Source organism: Oncorhynchus keta, chromosome 28 (assembly GCF_023373465.1).
Source record: "Oncorhynchus keta strain PuntledgeMale-10-30-2019 chromosome 28, Oket_V2, whole genome shotgun sequence".
Lineage (NCBI taxonomy): Eukaryota > Metazoa > Chordata > Actinopteri > Salmoniformes > Salmonidae > Oncorhynchus > Oncorhynchus keta.
In genome coordinates this window covers 21,401,707-21,423,825 of record NC_068448.1, presented here as the reverse complement: position 1 = coordinate 21,423,825, position 22,119 = coordinate 21,401,707, and the positions used below count along the sequence as shown (strand labels likewise).

The following is a 22,119-nucleotide window of genomic DNA, read 5'->3' as shown; positions in this document are numbered from 1 at the left end:
TCTCTACTCAAATTTATTTCAGATCAAGTCTAGCAATGGTGATATCCATATTTTCAGGAGGTTTTTCAGTCGTGCTCGAGGCCCTTTATAGCCCACGACTGGTTTTCCCTGGTCGGCCAACTTAGTCAAGAACTGGCAATAAAGTTTGCACCGATCAATCGGTCGCCAACGGGACATTACGCACAAGCTTTTAACAGTGTTTCCATAAATCGTCGAGCAAACGCGAATAAAATACAATTGTATAATTTTGCACAATTTCAACATCCGGGCCTTGCCTTTTTTTTCTAACTCTAGCTACCGTTGTATGTATAGCCATACCGGACGTCCCCTTTTCGTACAGTCCGCCAATCAGAATAGCCAGGTTGGGGAGACGTCATCAGAGAGTATTGGGGAAGTAGCCCGTGGTTCTCCATCCCGGTGGCAGTCTACCAGGAGGAAGGACAACAAAGGTAGGTAACCCATGATTCATATTTTAAAGCCACTAGTTATCATTCTCCACTGTACGACTTCGCATGCGACACGAATGGTGACGCTATGACTACGTGTATATTTATTGCTTATAGCCAACATTGTGTATGCCAATTGGTCTACTACCACCTATTAACAAAAGCACAAAGCCTGGTTGACGACACAAAAGACAAGTCAACAGCCTAGGAACTGGCATGCTTATCCCGATGTTACTGTAGCCTACTGTATTTGATCATACAATGTCAGTAGAAGTAATGCCCTGTCTTTTAGAATTAATAGGCCTACAGTATTTGTTTACATGTCTGTTAGGGAATATTAGATTAGAGGGCAATGCTGAAGAACAAGATTAGATTTTAAAAAGTACAGAAGTTTCATAATGTCTTGGATTACCCACCAGTATAAAGGCAACAGCTTTGTTGACAATAGAAGCTAGGCTACAGTATTAACAAATCCTGAGCTGCAGTGTGCATGTTTGGCAGTAACCTGTATCGGAGAAAAGATCAAGAAAAGACTCCTCTGCTCTTCCTTTGCATGGAACATTCGCGGCAAAAATTACCCCGCGAGAGTTCTTTATACACATAGGAAGGGGGAGAAATGAAACCAGCTGGCGGTTAACATTAGTTACCACATCCACAAAGCTAAAAGTGGCGATATCTTTAAAAATGCATAAAAACAAAAATGTGCTTTTTGGTTGTAGTTTAAGGTTACGTTTAGGCATAAGGTTAGCAGGGTGGTTCGGGCCAGGGTTAGGTTTAAAATCCAATTTTAAGAAGAGAAATTGTTGAAAGAGGCGGTGTTTAGCCAAAATTAGGACTGTGGCTATGGTAACTAGTGATGACCCAGCGTGTCGAACTCAGAACTAACAGACAGGGAAAGCAATGTGGGTTGCACGTTTTGCAAACGTGTGCCTGCAATATTCTCCCATGGATCTGATCATTTGAATTCGCCTATGTAACACACCCATATACTTACACAATAATTAAACCTAATAAAACTACCCGTTGCATTGGCAGTTTCCCTTTTCCGAGGCCTTCAGTCAGTCTTATGATGAACCCCTAAAGGGGTCTGTTTAATATTGTACAACTATTAGGACTTTATGAAGGATAGCCTAATATCACTGAAATATGTTGTGTAAAATAGTAGGATTGATTTGGAGAAGAACTGTCCTTTGACTATTGCCACACAACAACAAAAAGTCAAGCAGCCCTTTGTAGAACAAAAGATTGAGTGGCCCCATCCATTGGTCTGTTGTCTACCCCAATACCCCATGCTGCCCCTTGAAGGGGAACAGGGTTGGTTTAATTATGGAATAGGTATGATAGTTGATATGACAACATAGAGCTTTGGACTTTCCTATGAAAGAGTGGTCCCCGTCTTCTTTTTGCCTGATTGGGGGCTGTTATGGCTTCAGATGACAGATATACTGTTGTCAAGAAATCAAAATGTGACACTGGTAATTACAAATTTGACCCAAGAAAATATAGGCTTAAATACAGAAGGATTGTCATTTTGTTTTTGGTGTACAACATTTGAAACCAGTACTTAAAAAAATATATATTACAGAGGTTCAAATGTTATATTTTGATAGAAATGCTTTGATGTCCATGTGAAACGTCTCTGTTTTTATGTCAGTTTTTAAATAACAGAAAAAATGGCGACAAATGTGGACCTGGACCAGACCCCAGATGCCACTGCAGAGAAATGCAGCAGTTTTGAACTGCTGGACTGGCTCAATAAGACCCTGGACATCAAATTCACCCGGGTGGAGCACATAAGCTCAGGTACTGTCTCACTAGGTCACACAGCTTCATTGCTATGCTATAACAAGAATCATAGAGCCGTCTACAATGCTTTTATCATATAGAAAAACGTAGACTCCTGACACTTAGTGGACAGGTACCTTTCTTTCTAATGTCTGATGAAAAGCACACGTTTCACTATAGCAGAGGTCTCCAAACTTTTCTAGCATGAGAGCTACTTTAAAAAGAATTAAACCTGTTGTGATCTACTCATTATTTTCTAGCTTTTAAATAAGCACGTTATTTTCTCTTCCTTTCCCCTGCAAACTCTTCCCCGGGTCCTTAGTGTGCAAGAGAAAGTAGTGCACCATGTTCTCTGCCATTTAATTGGCAGATATTGTGTTCGGTTTGTCTTTTTAAGCCAATAGTGACCAATCAGGAGTGGGATAATGTCAGTGTTACATTAATTAGAAGGTAGCTGGGAGCTTGCAGTGTCTGATACTTGTGAGATTTTATTATGACAGATTGCGGTGGAAAAATGTGAAAATTGCATGTACTTTCAGAATTGTTACTCATAGTTGGGCTGCGAGCTACTGGTAGCTCGTGATTAACCTGTTGGAGACTACAGGCTATTCTGTCCTGCTGTCCCTGGTTACTAGAGGGTCTTAAACCTCTTTTGTGTGGCTGTGGTGTGAAGGTTCCTGCTACTGCCAGCTGATGGACTGGATCTTCCCTGGGTGCATCGACCTCAGCACAGTGAAGTTTCAGGCCCAGGATACGTCAGACTTCCTCCACAACTACAATATGCTCCAAGCTGGCTTCAACAAGACTGGTGTCACCAAGGTTTGACTACACCCCATTTTGTTTCCGTAAATAAATTACTTACACCCATAGCTTTTTGTCCATCACATTTAAGTCAAAGATCTTTTTTTTAAATTGTATGTTAATATTTTATATATGGGCAGAGGATTCTCCCTTAGTTTCTTTGTGGTATCTGCTTATTGTTCTAAATCCCTCCCCTTTAGACTGTTCCAGTGGAGGAGCTGATAAACGGAAAGTTCCAGCCCAACTTCATATTCCTGAAGTGGTTCAAGAGGTTTTTCCAGGCTAACCTGGCAGGGCAGGTGTATAACCCTGTAGAGGCTCGCCAAGGCCAGGACATCCAGCCTGCCATATTCTGCTTACATTCTCCTCAGAGACTTCACCTCAAGGGCCACAATTCTGCCAGCCACAGTCCCAGTCAATCAGGTGTTCAGTATTTTACATATCATGGGTTGAAATATTATTTGTGCTGTTTCTGACCGTATAATCAAGATAGATTATTGTTGATCTTTTTGTGTTAATTAATTTGTGTTTTCCTTGTTTCGACAGGGGTGTTGGAAACCGACACAGAGGAAGAAGCTTTAGGGAAGTATCAAAGGAAAAGTATTATTTATGAGGATATATGGAGGGAGACTTACTCCTGGGTGGGGGCCAGCACTCTGGGAGAGATCTATGCCTACTGCAGTCTGTGCGATCTTAACCTCAACATCTATCACTCAGGTCTGTTTGACCTGAAGCGTCATTCACAGTCCAAGAAGCACTGCAAGCTTTCCCTGGCTGCCAGTGATGGCACCCTAACGCCAGAGCCAGGGAAAAGCAGTCAGGGCAGCTGCAGTGACCTTCAACCCTGTAGTGAGTTGGTCTTTCGCTTCATTCAAGCCAACTGTGTCTCTGGTCCCTCCGCGGCTGAGGACCAAGTGTCTAACAGATACGGCCAGTATGTCCTGGGACTACAGTACCCAGAGGACATAGTGTCTGCCTGCCAAAAGACTCCTTACTGCATATACATGTACGGAGGAGTGGCGCTAGGGCAGACTGACATGGCTTCTGTAGTTCTAGTGGGGTATTTTGATGTAAAGGAAGCCAGGCACTGCATCAGGCTGTTGGATGTTCTGCAGCCTCCAGATGATGACAATGCTGGAGAGAAAACAGCTGCAGCTCTGGTGGAGACCTTGGAGAGGTTTGGGCTTCCTGCAGCTAACCTCGCTGCTCTCTACTCAGATGGTAATGGTTCTGCCTCAGAGCCAATATGCTCACAACTCAGGGAACTCAACACCAACATGTTGGTGCTAAGTGGGCTGTATGGAGTGGCTGATGCAGCCTGCCATGCTGGGGTGTCGGAGCTCTCCACTCAGGCCCAGGAGCTTATTGTGGATATCTACTCCTACTACTCCTCCTGCTCCACCAAGGATGACAACCTGAAGGAACTGTTTTCCAGCATTAGCGGTACTGATGGCCTCACCCTTCCCCTCACCACCTGCTGCCTTAACTTCTGCATGTTAGTCAGGAAGTTTTTGGGAATGTGGACCGATCTCATCTCCCACTTCAGCTCCTGTAATGAAGAGGATAACATAGATAATAAGGCTAAGCTGATCTGCACACAGCTGCAGGACCCCAAACTCAGGGCTATCTTCATGTTTCTGGACCAGGCCCTAGAGCCCCTCCGTGTCTTCCAGGAGCGACTGCATCACCATGAGGGCTCAGCCCGGGCTGACTTGGTGCAGATCCTACAGGATGCCAGCGGCCTCCTGCGCTCCTATGCCTCCAGTTTCCTCCGTCCTCAAGCCGTCGTGCTCTTCCTCAAGGAACGTGACGCCTTTCTCCTCAAGACCACAAAGTTCCACCTGCCAGGGGCAGAGCTGAATGTGGGTGGGGCTGTAGTGGAGGACTTCCTGTGTGAGTCATCAGAGACAGGAAGTGAAGCACTGCAGTTATTACAGGAACAGGCTCTGTCCTTCTACACAGCGCTCACAGCCCGCGTGGCGGAGGTGCTGCCTCTTAGTGACGGTGTGTTGAGGAGCATGGCCCAGCTACTGAGCCCTCAGGGCAGGCTGAAAGTGACAGGGAAGGCTGTGGGAGAGCTGGGGGCCAAACTGGGGCTCTGCAGCTCACCCGAGGAAATCAGCCAGCTGAACAAGGAGTTCCTGGAATACCAGCTGGCAGAGGAGGGAGAGGGGGACGAGGGAGAAAACAGATGTGATGGAGGGGTCCAGAATGACTCTGCAGCACCTTCGCTGGAGCAACATTGGAGCACTGTGCTGAAGGCTTCTGGGTCGACCACCATCTTCAGGAAACTTGTTTTGACCCTCTTAGCCATGCCCTGCCCCCCACTTGAAGCTCAGAAAGTCTTCACACAGGTATGTGAAAGATAAAAAGCATCACACACATGTATGTCAATGCATGCCTGCATGGAAGTTATTGCGTTGGTACTGTCCCATTTATGTACTTACAGTGCCTTCGGAAAGTATTCAGACCCCTGGACCTTTTCCACGTTTTATTACGTTACAGCCTTAATCTAAAATTGATTAAATAAAAACATTTCAGAATGACAAAGCCAAAACAGGGTTTTAGATTTTTTTAGATACATTATTTACAGTATTCAGACCCTTTGCTATGACACTCCTGGAAACCTGGCACCATCCCTACGATGAAGCATGGTTGTGGCAGGGACTGGGAGAATAGTCCGGATCGAGGCAAATATGAATGGAGCAAAGTACAGAGAGATCCTTGACGCAAACCTACTCCAGAGCGCTCAGGACCTCAGACTGAGCCGAAGGTACACCTAAGCACACAACAACCTAAGCACACAGTCAAGACAATGCAGGAGTGACTTCGGAACAAGTCTCTGAATGTCCTTGAGTGGCCCAGCCAGAGCCCGGACTTGAACCCGATCGAACATCTCTGGAGAGACCTGAAAATAGCTGTGCAGCAACGCTCCCCATCCAGCCTGACAGAGCTTGAGAGGATCTGTAGAGAAGAATGGGAGAAACTCCCACAATACAGGTGTGCCACGCTTGTAGTGTCATACCCAAGAAGATTCGAGGCTGTAATCGCTGCCAAAGGTACTTCAACAAAGCACTGAGTAAAGGGTCTGAATACTTATGTAAATGTGACATTTCGGGTTTTATTTTTTATTAGCAAAAAATTCTAAAACCCTGTTTTTGCTTCGTCATTATGGGCTATTGTGTGTAGATTGATGTGGGGGTAAAATGTAACCACTTTTAGATTAAGTGACCTAACAAAATGTGACCTAACAAAATGTAGGAAAAGTCAAGAGGTCTGTCCAAAAGCTGTGTGTGTGTGTCAGTCAGTCAGTCAGTCAGTCAGTCAGTCTCTGCATCTATATTATTTGTGTCTGTGTTCTCAGGCTGTGGAGAATGGGGATGCTGACCAGTTCGCTGACAGTGTGACAGAGAGTGAGCTGGACTCCATTCAGAAAGTAGACCTTACCAATGATAGCACTCTCTCAGACAACAACAGTGTCAACGGGCTTGGCAGGAAGAAGGAAAGTCGAGGTCGTTCCAGAAAGATTCCATCAGGTACGTTATTTCATTAGGGGACTGGGATAGGAATATAATAGAATGTGATATAATTATAATAATTAAGTATATTAATAATGTGTTGAGTTGCACCCACAAGAGCACTCAAATGCTTTTTTAAAGGTACAGTTCCATTTTGGTTTAGCATTAGTTTGTGTGTGTGTACCAGCAAGCAGCTTATCACGTGGATTAACACATGAAAGGGTTAGCTTTAATGGGTTGAGATGCTCAGGATGGTGCCAGCTCTCCATTGTTGGGGTAGGTTAGTGTAGCATGAGCATGCTTCAGGTTTACATTTCTGGACAGTCTTATAGAAGTTGTTGTGTAAGTTTAACAGACTGAATAGACAGACGTATATATTTTTGTGAGAAATCATTATTGTTATTTAAAGGGGATGGTATTATCATAGAGGGGATGCTATCAACGTATCATACCATTGGTTGAGTTAGCTATAATTGTATGCCTCTCATATGAATTTCAAAACGTGTGCATGCAACTACCCTGACATGGGCACTGTCACATATTAGAAACCATTTGTCATCATCTATACATGTGTGTGGTGCCCTTAGCATTGTCTGGTATGCACAAGCCCTGAGAGCAAAAGTGCATTTTGACATGACACCCGACACAGCACCAAAACAGTTACACATCTAATCATCTAATATTGCAGTCATGATGGCAGAATTCAGTATTATATGGGTTGTAATCTTACACTGTCCATTGATTCAGTGTTTCACATACTTCTATTACAGGATCCCTGTTAATAATGGAAGCATCAATGTGTTGTTTTCCAGGGGTGAATTACCTTAATGGGACAGTGAAGCCATGCACAGTGCGGCTGCAGAAGATAATCAGTAAGATAAGATATTGACAGTTACTGAAGATGATCATTGGTAATCATCTAGATCACTTAAAGGGGAAATCAGCAGTTGCTACATCCACATTTGGACTTATAAATGAATGATATGTACCCATTGATTCCTGAAGAATATAACTTCTAAATGCCTCATGAGCTTATTTCAACTGTCTTTTCCTATCAGAACCCAAAATATAAGCTTGTTTTACTCCAATGTTTGTAAACAAAGTAAATGTAAGCAAACACTTTAAAGCCTTAAAATGATACTGTTGATATCATGGATGGTCAGTCCTTGAATCCATAGACTTGTCTATGAATTTGAAAGTGGTTACATTTCTCCGTCCCTCAGATTTCTACCGAAACAGTTGTGGGGACGACACTTTGTCATTGTTTCAACTGCTGATTGACCCCTTTAAAGCCCAGTGCAGTGATTTTTTTCCCCCCCTGTGTTTTCTATGTATTTCCATGCTATGAGGTTGAAATTATACTGTGAAATTGTGAAAATGATAATAATGCCCTTTTAGTTTAAGAGCTGTTTGAAAAGACTGCCTGAATTCAGCCTGTTTTGGTTGGATGGAGTTTTAGCCTGCTGCTCTTCTTGACCATTTTAATTGAAAACAATCAGTCTAGGGTACTTAAGAAATGATTTGTTATTGAGATAAAAACCGCTGTATTTGACCTTTTATACTCGATTTAAGCAGTGTACAGGTGACGCATTACCAGAGAATGCTTCACAATCCGCCTACAGCTCTTCCCATGGTTGGGGTTCTTTTCAATTCAGTCAATGTAAACTGAAATTCAAATTTCTCTCAATGCTTTTCAATGAAACCCTGTCTCTTTTTAGTTGTCTATGCGCTGTCTTTTCACCTTTTGGACAATTTCAGGCAAAAAAAATAAAATTAAATGTTATTTTGTTTAATACAATTTGTGTTTGTAGATGGACCAAAGAATGAGGAACATACTGTGTTCGTTGAGGATGATGTCATTTGGACAAATACTATGGAGGTAATGTTTAGTATTAGTTTGTTCTTTCTTTTTCTTCACCATATTTCATGTCTGGCAGTATTGGGTGAACCAATTCGACGTATATAGTAACTTAAGATTTAGCTAAGAGTGACGTTATTGTTTTCTTGGGACTCATAAATCAACTTCGCATAATAGATCTTCCCAGTAGAAAACAGACATAGACATATATTATTTGTTTTTACCTTGCTGTAGTGGGGGGATGTGTGACAAATTAAACCCCAAGTAAACTGCATGTGACAACACCTGACAATGGAAACAATATAATTCTTTCAAATCAAACAAAGCAAAGTGTTCATGAATCTTTTGTGTACATGGATGTCTCCAAATCTTGACATTATGGTAAACTTTTCTCTACAGGCCTTTTTAAATAGAGGTCAGCAGTATGCTTAACTCTGCTGTTGCTTGTCCAATCAACCGTTCACTAAGATTTGACATTCTTTGAATTCAAAACCTTAAACTATGCCTAGGACAAGTGCATGCCAGCGTTTCACCCTTGTCTAACAAACTAACCTCATCAGTAGCTTTTTTATCTTTTTATTTTTCTTTCAAGTTTTTTCACGTGATCTGCTTTATGGTTTGTAGTAGTGGGCTAGTTATTGGATGTGAGAAGGTGAGTGTGTGTGAGTGCTTGATGCGTAAATGTGTGTGTTGGTGCTCGATGTGTTTAATATGTGTGTGTGTGTGCATGTGTGTTGTCCATCAGGGCAACATTAGGGGCATTTATGGCTGGGAGAGCAACTTACGCCAGAAGCCACGGGCGAGAGCTGTATTTCAGGCTGGTGCCGGTGCTGGTGCCTGGGCCAAGCCACAGGTTCTTGACAACGACAGCAAAAATGACCAGGAGTCTGAGGCTGTGACGGTAGGTACTCTCACCTGTGCTCCTACCTGTGATGACTGGTGGGCAGAGATACCTGAGGACAGGCTCATTGTAATGGCTACGGTATCAAACACATGGATTCATTCCATTCCAACCATAAGAATGAGCCCGTCCTCCTATATCTTCTGTAGGAGAGCACCTCTGGCGAATGGGACAGTGAAAGGCGCAGTACTGTCAAAACAACAGAACATGTATATTTCATTATAAAGGTGTGCTTGGCTGTCATTGGCACATCATCATTTGTTTGCGTGGCTCTTGTGATTCCGATTCTAACGTTCTGACTTCCCTTCTAACACTTTTTATGGACATGGTAGTCTCCAATTTCCTCGCCTTTATCATTCTCAATTGTGCACCATGGTCAGCTGGATTGGGTCGCTTAAATAAATTCTGACAAACCAAGTACCAGAGTAGCGTATTACATGTAATAAAAAATAAAATAAAGAAACGGTTATTTACAATTGCAGTCACCCATTAGACACCCTTTCAAATGTCTTTGTTTACATTTTTCAGGTTAATCTGTGAATGTGTTTGTCATTGTCTTCAGACTATTTTATCTGTGTATTCAAGCATAAACATTTTTGATTTTCAGCCCCTGAAGAATGAGAATCAAACATCAACATCCAATGTGTTTACTCCGAGTCGCAGGGCAGCAAAGAAGGGCGTTGATTACCAGGTTCCTACTTTCACAACAATTAGTATCACAAATATTTGCTATGCATGGCAACATGCTTCCTTATCATGTAAACCCATGTGAATAACCCTCCATCTCCCGGGGTCTCACCCTGTAGGATGGGAAGGGTTTCCCCACTGGAGAGCTGGTGTGGGGAAAGGTGAAGAGCTTCTCCTGGTGGCCTGGAGTGGTGGTGCTCTGGAAGTCCAACAAAACACCGCCTGCATCCATGCGCCGGGTAGAGTGGTTTGGAGACGGCATGTTTTCCGAGGTGAGGACTTGACTTGACTCGTTGTAAATAATAAGATTGATCTGCAGAACAGATTGATGTTTGATCTGAATCCTTCCTTTGTTTTGTGTTTCAGATCTGTACAGAGAAGCTTCTGTGTTTTGCAGCTTTTGCAAAGGGCTTCTGCAAGAATTCCTATGCTAGTTTGCCCACCTACAAAGATGCCCTCTACCAGGTCCTTGAGGTAGGGCTGGAATTATTTTATCACTGTATGACATTCCATTGTAAAGCTCTGTACATCACTGTTTGTTACCTTAACATATATATATATCACAATATTCCATACTGTATAATACCACCAAGCACCACATTACTTACCACTCACATTTCATGTCTGTGCAGTTGGCTGGTGAACGCTGTGAGAAGTCCTTTCTTGCAGCGGGGAATAAACAAGAGGAGCTTAAGTTGATGCTGGACTGGGCCCACAGTGGATTCCAGCCCACTGGACCAGATGGGTTCAACCCCCCAGCCCCTGCAGGTATGTGTGGTTTAGAGTGAAGTTGCTCCTAGACGGTGATCTCCCCACAAATGGTTAAAGGGGAAGCTGACCAAGCTCTGTACCTAGGTGAAACTTCACCCCGTAGTGCTTTGTGTTGCTTCTATTATATTTCCACAACAGGGTAACACTTATTCCTGTGTAGTAACACTGTACTTACACTTCTATTAGCAGGTCATCTCAATTTCTTTTTGTTTTGTTTCATTCCCAAAGATTTGAAGGCAGAATCTTCAGACTCAGCTCTGTCAGACTACCAACCCCCAGCTAAGAAGAAGTATGTGAATAAGAAGAGACCATCCTCTGGGATTCAGGTCTACAGCAGAGGTAAGTCCTATACCCACTGTAATCCATATTCATTAATGAGGGCAGTTTTTCTAATTACTCTGTCACTAAATAATTATATTTACATAAATTCAATTCCTTTTTTGTTGTTCATAGGGGCAATGCTACAAGAGGTTATGAAAGGCAAGAAAATTGAAGGTATTTTGATTTCTTTCCACTGTAATTGTATTTTCTTGCTCTGTATTTCTCTGCGCTTTTGAAATATGGCATATAATGGAATCAGTAATTTTACTATACTAATGTATACAATTAATTATTGTATCACCTCAGAATTCTGTTTATCATGTGGAACCCTGCACATCCACACCTTCCACCCACTGTTTGAAGGGAGTCTCTGCCAGAAGTGTAAGGTAAACCAACTACGTCTTCCTAGTCCTTTAATGACTGTTCAGTTTATTTATGTAAACGTAGACATGTTAGATCATGTCTGCTTATCATTTGAAAGATTGTTGACATTAATTAACCTCATCCCCATGGTAAAGCTGTCCCCTTGTAACTTTTACAGGATAACTTTATTGAGACTTTGTACAGATACGACAAAGATGGCTACCAGTCCTACTGCACTGTTTGTTGTGCTGGCCAAGAGGTCATTCTGTGTGGCAATGCCAGCTGTTGCAGGTAAGCACGGCTCAAGAGTACATTTTCCCCTCTTTTCTTTCACTCCCATTTCCTCTTTTACATGCATATTATATCCTCTCTGTCATTCTCTCTCTCTCAGGTGTTTCTGTAAGGACTGCCTGAACTTTTTGGTTGGCGATGGAACCTTTAACCAACTGAAGGACGTGGACCCGTGGAGCTGCTTCATGTGCTTACCATCCCAGTGCAACGGATCACTCAAGCTACGGCCTGACTGGAGCGTGCGTGTTCAACAGTTCTTCGTCAACAACAGTGCCCTCAAATTTGAACCCCACAGGATATATCCCTCCATCCCTACACATCAACGCAGACCCATCCGGGTATTGTCTCTCTTTGATGGGATTGCCACAGGTTTGTACATTCTCAATATGGGCTTTCATTCTTCTTGGGGAGATTGTTACAGATGAGTGATTGTGATGTGTTGTATGAGGATGTATGCAATGGCAGGTGTTTCTTCTGTTATCTGACAGGTTACTGTGTGCAGAAAGGCTAGGGTTTGGTCTTTTTTAGGTGTGGTTAATGGTGTTGGATGGCTGTGTATGACCATTGTGCTCCTGCAGGTTACCTGGTGCTCAAAGACCTGGGCTTCATCATAAAACGCTACATTGCCTCTGAGATCTGCGGGGACTCAATTGCTGTGGGTATGATCAAACACCAGGGCCAGATAGAGCATATCAACGACGTACGCACCATCACCAGGAAACATGTGAGTTCAGCATACACACACACACACACACACACACACACACACACACACTCCTATGGTCATTCTCTACAAAAAAAATGTGCTATCTAGAACCTAAATGGGTTCTACAGCTGTCCCCATAGGAGAACCCGTTGAAGAACCCTTTTTGGTTCCAGGTAGAACCCCATTGGGTTCCATGTACAACCCTTTCCTTTTGGAACCCTTTTCTTCTAAGAGGGTAACCTTTGTGTGTCTGTGTGTTTGCTTTAGCTGGCTGAATGGGGTCCTTTTGACCTCCTGATTGGAGGAAGCCCCTACAATGATCTGGCCTGCGTCAACCCTGCTCGGAAGGGCTTATTTGGTAAGGAACCTCCTGACTTTAAAGTAAAAGAGTGCTTCTTCTAGACAATGTAGAGAGCAAGTGTCTGAAGCACTTTATCCAGTCCGTTTTCACATTGTTTTATCAGCAGTTAACAGAGTAGCCTACTGTTACATGTACATGCTTACCTTTCCATTGGCCTAGTAAACGTGTTTTAATGGTGTTTCATTGGTTTTCTCTGTCTCTGTTTCCAGAGGGCACAGGTAGGCTGTTCTTTGAATATTACAGGATGCTGACCATGATGAGGCCAAGGGAAGATGATGATCGGCCATTCTTCTGGCTCTTTGAAAATGTGGTGGCCATGAGCGGTCATGACAAGGCTGACATCTGTCGCTTCCTTGAGGTAGCCCACCCATTTTCACCTACCTCATCCCCATACTGTTTTTATTTATTTACTTTTCTGCTCTTTTGCACACCAATATCTCTACCTGTACATGACCATCTGATAATTTATCACTCCAGTGTTAATCTGCAAAATTGTAATTATTCGCCTACCTCCTCATGCCTTCTGCACACATTGTATATAGACTCCCCCTTTTTTTCTACTGTGTTATTGACTTGTTAATTGTTTACTCCATGTGTAACTCTGTGTTGTCTGCTCACACTGCTATGCTTTATCTTGGCCAGGTCGCAGTTGCAAATGAGAACTTGTTCTCAACTAGCCTACCTGGTGAAATAAAAAAATAAAAAAATAAAGATACTAGGTATTTCTATAAGAATACGCTAATCAATGGTCAATGAGGCCTGTCTCTCTCCTTCTTTCACTCTCTGGATCTTTCTCACTCTCTCTGGTCAATACATTTGGCTGTATGTTTGCGTATTCATTTCATAATGACTAATAATCTCATCTGTGTCCAGTGCAATCCCATCCTGATCGATGCAGTAAAAGTGAGCCCAGCTCACAGAGCTCGCTACTTCTGGGGAAACCTCCCGGGCATGAACAGGTAAACATACAGTTGAAGTCAGAAGTTTACATACACTAAGGTTGGAGTCATTAAAACTTGTTTTTCAACCACTCCGCAAATTTCTTGTTAACAAACTAGTTTTGGCAAGTCGGCTAGGACATAAGTAATTTTTCCAACAATTGTTTACAGACAGGTTATTTCACTTATAATTCACTGTACCACAATTCCAGTGGGTCAGAAGTTTACATACACTAAATTGACTGTGCCTTTAAACAGCTTGGAAAATTCCAGAAAATGATGTCATGACTTTAGAAGCTTCTGATAGGCAAATTGACATCATTTGAGTCAATTGGAGGTGTACCTGTGGATGTATTTCAAGGCCTACCTTCAAACTCAGTGACACTTTGCTTGACATCATGGGAAAATCAAAAGAAATCAGCCAAGACCTCAGAAATAAATGTGTAAACCTCCACAAGTCTGGTTCATCCTTGGGAGCATCCTCCAAACGCCTAAAGGTACCATGTTCATCTGTACAAACAATAGTATGCAAGTCCATTGGACCATGCGGCCGTCATACCGCTCAGGAAGGAGAAGCGTTCTGTCTCCTAGAGATGAATGTACTTTGGCGCGAAAAGTGCAAATCGATCCCAGAACAACAGCAAAGAAGGACCTTGTGAAGATGCTAGAGGAAACAAAAGTATCTATATCTATACAACATTATCTATATCCACAGTAAAACGAGTCCTATATCGACATAACCTGAAAGGCCACTCGGCAAGGAAGAAGCCACTGCTACAAAACCGCCATTAAAAAAGCCTGACTACTGTTTTCAACTGCACATGGGGACAAAGATCCTACTTTTTGGAGAAATGTCCTCTGGCCATAATGACCATTGTTTTTTTGGGAGGAAAAAGGGGGAGGCTTGCAAGCCGAGGAACACCATCCCAACCGTGAAGCACGGGGGTCGCAGCATCATGTTGTGGGGGTGCTTTGCTGCAGGAGGGACTGGTGCACTTCACAAAATAGATGACATCATGAGGTAGGAAAATGATGTGGATATATTGAAGCAACATCTCAAGACATCAGTCAGGAAGTTAAAGCTTGGTCGCAAATGGGTCTTCCAAATGGACAATGACCCCAAGCATACTTCCAAAGTTGTGGCAAAATGGCTTAACAACAGTCAAGATATTGGAGTGGCCATCACAGAGCCCTTACCTCAATCCTATAGAACATTTGTAGGCAGAACTGAAAAAGCGTGTGCGAGCAAGGAGGCCTACAAACCTGACTCAGTTTCACCAGCTCTGTCAGGAAGAATGGGCCAAAATTCACCCACCTTATTGTGGGAAGCTTGTGGAAGGCTACCTGAAATGTTTGACCCAAGTTAAACAATTTAAAGGCAATGCTACCAAATACTAATTGAGTGTATGTAAACTTCTGACCCACTGGGAATGTGATGAAAGAAATAAAAGCTGAAATAAATCACTCTACTATTATTCTGACATTTCACTCTTTTAAAATAAAGTGATGATCCTAACTGACCTAAGACAGGGAATTTTTACCCTGATTAAATGTCAGGAATTGTGAAAAACTGAGTTTAAATGTATTTGGCTAAGGTGTATGTAAACTTCTGACTTCAACTGTATATACAACTAACACATAGACACATCCCCATACATCTACACACACGCCTACTGATAAACACTAACACATGCACTCAATATCATGTTGTTTTTCTTATGTTCAAGTCATCTACATGAAGTAAAATTACTTTAAGATGGTTTGGCAGAGAGTTCACTCATCTGTATGTGTTTATCTCCTTAGACCTCTAGCTACCTCTCTGGATGACAAGGTGAACCTGCAGGACTGTCCGGAGCTTGGACGCACGGCCAAGGTAACACTAAAGCTTTTCTAGATGGTTTTAGCCATCAGTACTTCACTAGCAAGAGGTTGAAGTTAAATGTTTGAAGTTCAGATTAATTCTAATGCATATTTTCAAATGTATGAATGAGTTTCTAGCATCAGATGGGATGTCCATATTTGGAACATGGTTAAAGCTGTGATTGTTATCCGTCTGTTCTTTCCCTTATAGTATAACAAAGTTCGTACCATCACCACCAAGTCCAACTCCATCAGACAGGGGAAGATGGGACCCCTACCCGTCGATTTTAATGGCAAGGAGGACTCCCTTTGGTGCACAGAGATGGAGAAGTAAGCCTTTATTATTGAGAGTAAAGGGGTAGGGGTGGACAGCATAGAATATAGAAGTGATTACAGTGTAATTACATTGTTTATAAGTTGTTATAGTTACCATTATTCTAATACCATAACTGTTCATAGATACGGCTCTCACTTGTCAAAGTCAATGGTCTTATAGTGTGGTAGTTAAGTGAATGTAATCTGTATTTTCTGCTACAAATACACTTACGCTCAGGTTGTTTTTACATTGTTCTAACATTTTCCACGTTATATGATTGACCTTCCTGCAGGATCTTTGGCTTTCCCAAGCATTACACTGATGTCAACAATATGGGTCAGAGCCAGCGGCAAAAAGTACTGGGCCGATCATGGAGTGTACCAGTTATCAGGCACCTCTTCGCTCCACTCAAGGACTACTTTGCCTGTGAGTAGGAACCTCACATTCCTGTATGCTGCACTGTCAACAACAACAGCAACATGAAATGTCTGATTGTTGGAGAGGGGAGGATAAAAACACTATACTTATCCTTCCCTGCTTTTCAGTGAATGAAACTATCCTGTGTTTATCAGACTGACCTCAATCATATTAGTCTTTTTGTACTACTGTCTGTATTGTCTGTTTTATTCCTTTTCAGTTAATGAGCAGCTGTTTCAATGCATTGTGGTCATATGATCACAGTATTCCCAGAATGCACCGACACTTTGGTTATTTCGGTTTGTCTGGAGTAGTTCAAGTTTGTCAATCATGTATTTGATGTTTTGTTTACATTTGGTCAATGATGGTGAGATCAGACCTCAAACCCTGCCCACTATCTACCTCAATACTGATCTGTGTCTTAAATCTGCAGTTTTCTGTATTTAATTGAATTTTATAAATAGTCATAAAATCATATTCACTTGTAAATATGACTGAACCTTCTAATGTTTTGTTACTTGTTTGGAAAAAAAGATCCTCTGAGAATTGAAAATCTGAAATTCAAGGCAGAAAATGTGCCTTGAGTGTTTGTTTGTATTTTAACTTGCCCAATATTCACCATTGTTACTCTCTCTGTGGTGCTAGAGTATGTTTAGGTTTTTAATGATAGTTGGTCACAGGACACACATTTTGACTTGCATTGTCTCACTTGCCATTTATAGACTTTAATTTGGGTGATATAGTCAAGCATGTGAATGCTATATAAACCTGCATGCTTATTTTCTTCAAAGAAAAAGTTGCTGAAAGCCAGTCCTAACAGCTTTGATTTAATTAGTAAGATGTGTACATTCTCCCTCTCTCTTGGAGCAGTGGGCAGAGGAACAGTTTTAATTGCAAGTGCCTACTAAACGATTGTTTTAAACCCAGGAACAACACATGTAGAACTATTTTTCTCCTGTAATTATTATTAATTCTTTAATATTTCAAAGGGAGCTGGACAAAGCTCTGAGGAAAGGAATACATCATAAACGTTGTGTCGTAATCCTTTCAGTAAATCAGACAGGCAGCGTGTAAGTTTGTGAAAGCAACCATTTTAAAATGACCTTGTATGTTCTTAGGGTGTTGATGAAGGTCACATGGAGGGCCTACTCATAAAATACCCACTTCGGTTTCATGCCTGTGTTTGACGTGTGATGTTATGACCAGTAAACTGTGTGTTAAGTTAAAGTGATGGTTTTAACTTCAGTGTTCTGTTCACCTCTCAGCAAGTTTGTTGAAATATACCACAACCATCTTTCATAGAACAAGTTACTCTACATTCTGAAATCATAAGTATTGTTTATCATTTGGGGTTATTGAGATTCTTAACTAATAATTAGGTTTTGAACCCTTGTTCCCCTCCAGCATCCATACCTTCCTCTCATGCAGTCTCAGTTCCATACCTTCCTCTCATGCTTTCTGTCAGTTCCATACCTTCCTCATGCTTTCTGTCAGTTCCATACCTTCCTCATGCTGTCTGTCAGTTCCATACCTTCCTCTCATGCTGTCTGTCAGTTCCATACCTTCCTCTCATGCTGTCTGTCAGTTCCATACCTTCCTCTCATGCTGTCTGTCAGTTCCATACCTTCCTCTCATGCTTTCTGTCAGTTCCATACCTTCCTCTCATGCTTTCTGTCAGTTCCATACCTTCCTCTCATGCTTTCTGTCAGTTCCATACCTTCCTCTCATGCTTTCTCAGTTCCATACCTTCCTCTCATGCTTTCTGTCAGTTCCATACCTTCCTCTCATGCTTTCTGTCAGTTCCATACCTTCCTCTCATGCTGTCTGTCAGTTCCATACCTTCCTCTCATGCTGTCTGTCAGTTCCATACCTTCCTCTCATGCTGTCTGTCAGTTCCATACCTTCCTCTCATGCTGTCTGTCAGTTCCATACCTTCCTCTCATGCTGTCTGTCAGTTCCATACCTTCCTCTCATGCTGTCTGTCAGTTCCATACCTTCCTCTCATGCTGTCTGTCAGTTCCATACCTTCCTCTCATGCTGTCTGTCAGTTCCATACCTTCCTTTCGTGAAGTGTGTCAGTGTGGTGACTGACGTCAAACTTCTCTTAACTCCGAGACCGAACACATACTCGATACCAAATGGGTTTTTTCTTACCATCTGTTTTTAATAAGCACCATCAGTTGAACACCTTCTGGACTGTGATTTACGTACATAAGATGCTGGCCTTATTCATTTGTTTTTTTTAATGACACAAAGGGAATTCACAATATCGTTCTGTGTACTGTATGTTTTGATAACATTTGAGGTATTGGTATAAAAGTATTATGTTATTAGGGTCTTCACTAGACTCCTGTTGGTGCTATATTATTCAATTGTTTTCTTATTTTCTTGCATGGTATGTTTAATATTGGTCAGGTTGTATAAAACATGTGTAGTTGTCCACAGACTAGTTTAATGTATAGTTGTCACAGTCTCATAACTGCATGTAAAGCTTTTGTCCCACATCTACAGTCATGTTAGATTAGAAATAAACTTCCCAAATGGTATTATTTGTACTTTGTCCTTGTCAGTCGGTTAATTTATTGATTTTATATTATAGTGTGTGTGCACTTAAAGCTTATAGGTGGTTGTGAGGACATTGGTGAATGGAAAAATGCAGAGTCCGGCGCAGGAGACCGATATGAGTAATAGTCCAAAATATACTCAAATAAGTCAGATTCCAACAAGGAACAAACAACGAGAACCCACATGACAAACAATAACGCACAAAACAGAGAGGGAAGTCAGAGGGTTTAATAAGGAACATAATTAATGGAATGGAAACCAGGTGTGTTTGATCAAGACAAAACAAAATGAAAATGAAACATGGATCGGTGGTGTCTGGAAAGCCGGTGAGGACGAACGCCGCCCGAAGAAGGAGAGGGACCAACTTCGGCCGAAGTCGTGACAGTGGTCTCTGGGACCATAGCCTGTTGTGTACACTACAAGCCTGTAGGTGAAATGTGCTATTGTGGTTTTATACAAGGCCATATATTAATCTTAACCTGAACAAAGAAATGAAACAGTGGTGTGAAGAAGATCAAGTAAGAATAATAGTGGATCAATATATTAGTAATACGTTGTATTCTTGTTTGGCAGTGTACACAGATGGTTTGAAGGATCCCATTGACGTGAATACAGGAACAGGTGTATTTATTCCTGAGTTCGATGTTAATCTATGCAAGAGACTAACAAATAATCGATCAGTATATTCAACAGAAATGGTCGCAATATTTTTTGGATTGCAATGGATAGAGGATGTGCAACCAAGAAGATTATAAATATGAAGGTATTCTGCATCCGTTTTGTGTAGTTTAATATCTGGAAAATCAGAGCGAGACGATTTATGGTTTGAAGTAATTACGATTTTGTTAGAATTACAAAGAAATGGTACAGAGGTTTTGTTGGATTTCTGCTCATACAGGAGTCAATGGAAATGTTATAGTAGATACTGTATAATTGAAAAGAAAGCAATGTAAATTAACAAAGTGGATATGCAGGAGCAGCTTGGTAGAGGAGAGGTTAAAACATTGATCTGAAAGACTGGGTTGGATTGCTGGCAGAGGCAATAGGATGCCAGTTCTAAGGGGATACATTTTTATAGTACAAGGAAATCTGTATGGGCGGTAACCTAGTGCCATGTAATGGGAACAGAAGGGAGGAAGTTATGTTGAGTAGGATGTTATTAGGGCATGTGGGATTGAATTCTTCTTTGAAATTGACATGGTACTGGAATGTGTGATGGGTTTATGGTAGAGGAAACGGTTGAGCATGTATTATTAGTCTATTGTGAACTGAATGATGTATAAAGGGAGGGGGTGTGGGGGGGTAGGTAGGTTTGTATGGAGCACAACACTGGAGCTTCCCAGGGGTGCATGCTTAGTCCCCTCCTGTACTCCCTGTTCACCCATAATTTGCAAATAAATTCATAAAAAATCCTACAATGTGATTTTCTGGATTTCTTTTCTCATTTTGTCTGTCATAGTTGAAGTGTACCTATGATGAAAATTACAGGCCTCTCATCTTTTTAAGTGGGAGAACATGCACAATTGGTGGCTGACTAAATAGTTTTTTGCCCCACTGTACTACTTCAATCAGCCTGACTAACCAGTGTCTGTATATAGCCTGTCTTTTTACTGTTTTATTTCTTTACCTACCTATTGTTCACGTAATACCTTTTTTGCACTATTGGTTTGAACCTGTAAGTAAGTAAGCATTTCACTGTAAGGTCTACCTACACCTGTTGTATTCGGCGCACGTGAGAAATAAACTTTGATTTGATTTATTTTATTAGAAATGCAGGGTTAGGTAGCTAAGAGTTCGGCTTTTGAGTGGCGCAGCGGTCTAAGGCACTGCATCTCAGTGCTAGATGTGTGACTACAGACCCTGGTTTGATCCCGGGCTGTATCACAACCGGCCGTGATCGGGAGTCCCATAGGGCAGCACACAATTGGCCCAGCGTTGTCCGGGTTAGGGGAGGGTTTAGCCGGGGTAGGCCGTCATTGTAAAATAAGAATTTGTTCTTAACTTACTTGCCTAGTTAAATAAAGGTAAAATAAATAGAATATACAGGTAACTGCCCAAATAAAGGAAACGCTTGAGTAAACGAGGGATACAAGGTATATTGAAAGCAGGTGCTTGCACACAGGTGTGGAATTAACCTCCCATCATGCTTAGGGTCATTTAAAAAAAATGTGTGCCCATTATTTTGTTTACCAGGCTAGAAAAAGAGATCTGTGACTTTTGAAAGAGGGGTGATTGTTTGCACACATTTGGCAGGAGCTTCAGTGACGAAGACTGCTCAACTTGCTGATGTAACACGATTTGCCATGGCCTTCTCAGTCCCCAGGTGTCAACCCAATTGAACACTTAGGGGAGTTTCTGGTACGACGCCTGAAACAGAGTTTTTCCACCACCATTAACAAAACACCAAATTATGGAATTTCTTGTGGAAGAATGGTGTCACATCCCTCCAATAGCGTTGCTGACACTATTCTTGCGGCTCGTGGTGGCCAAATGACCTATTAAGACACTATTGGTGTTTCCGTTATTTTGGTAGTTACCTGTAGTAGTAGTATAGGCAAAGATTTGTATAACTAACTCAAGATAGACCAGAGCCTGTCCTTTCCAATGGGAGCAAATTAATCATAGAGGGCAGAACAAGTGAGGAGGTGGGCAGAGCCAAGCACGAGCTAGTGAGATGCTATTCGTGTTCTAGCATTTATTTGCATATTTCCGTTAGGGAACGCCTACTCTGAAGTGCGGGTATGCAAGAACTCAATTCGCCCTTGCGCTCCTTCTAAACAACGCAATTGTTCGGCAAATGGTAAAGTCAACCAAACCCTTCCACTCTGTTTGTTACAGATTCTAGTTTTGGAAACAGAAAACTGTATGGAGATCAAATATTGAATCGATGAGAAAATGAGCGTCATGTCGGCTAAAATCCATCTTGCTCCATTTTCTCCAACTACCCGCCACTGGGCTTCCTCTCATCACCACATTTGGTAGTGAATAAAACCCCTATCAGATGCTTCACATGTATAAAGCAGGTAAAATATCAGGCTCATTGTTTCATCTGTGGTACCGTGACTGGTTTCACACTCCTGTGCCATAGGTGGCAGTGTATGCACCTTTCAGTTAGTTGCGATCTTTTTACAGTCTATGGTTGCGATCCCTTAATACATTTTAAAGAATAAGACGAGTTCGTGGGGAAGATCTCATTTGTATCCTCCTCGCGTCC

The 22,119-nt window shown here is 41.9% G+C and overlaps 1 protein-coding gene across 1 annotated transcript; it reads left to right on the top strand.

The window, feature by feature from the left end:
* The first annotated feature begins 347 nt into the window (after window positions 1-347).
* LOC118360816 (DNA (cytosine-5)-methyltransferase 3A-like) lies at window positions 348-17,837 on the top strand. Its single transcript, XM_035740252.2, has 25 exons — window positions 348-449; window positions 2,101-2,249; window positions 2,905-3,050; window positions 3,233-3,455; window positions 3,579-5,386; window positions 6,397-6,568; window positions 7,363-7,422; window positions 8,362-8,429; window positions 9,154-9,309; window positions 9,917-10,000; window positions 10,116-10,268; window positions 10,363-10,470; window positions 10,629-10,764; window positions 10,996-11,106; window positions 11,221-11,262; window positions 11,395-11,474; window positions 11,630-11,742; window positions 11,843-12,111; window positions 12,321-12,466; window positions 12,716-12,806; window positions 13,019-13,167; window positions 13,683-13,768; window positions 15,551-15,620; window positions 15,819-15,937; window positions 16,216-17,837. Exons 2-25 carry the CDS (start codon window positions 2,120-2,122, stop codon window positions 16,355-16,357), a joined length of 4,662 nt encoding a protein of 1,553 aa, XP_035596145.1. The 5' UTR covers window positions 348-449; window positions 2,101-2,119; the 3' UTR covers window positions 16,358-17,837.
* The last annotated feature ends 4,282 nt before the right edge of the window (window positions 17,838-22,119 follow it).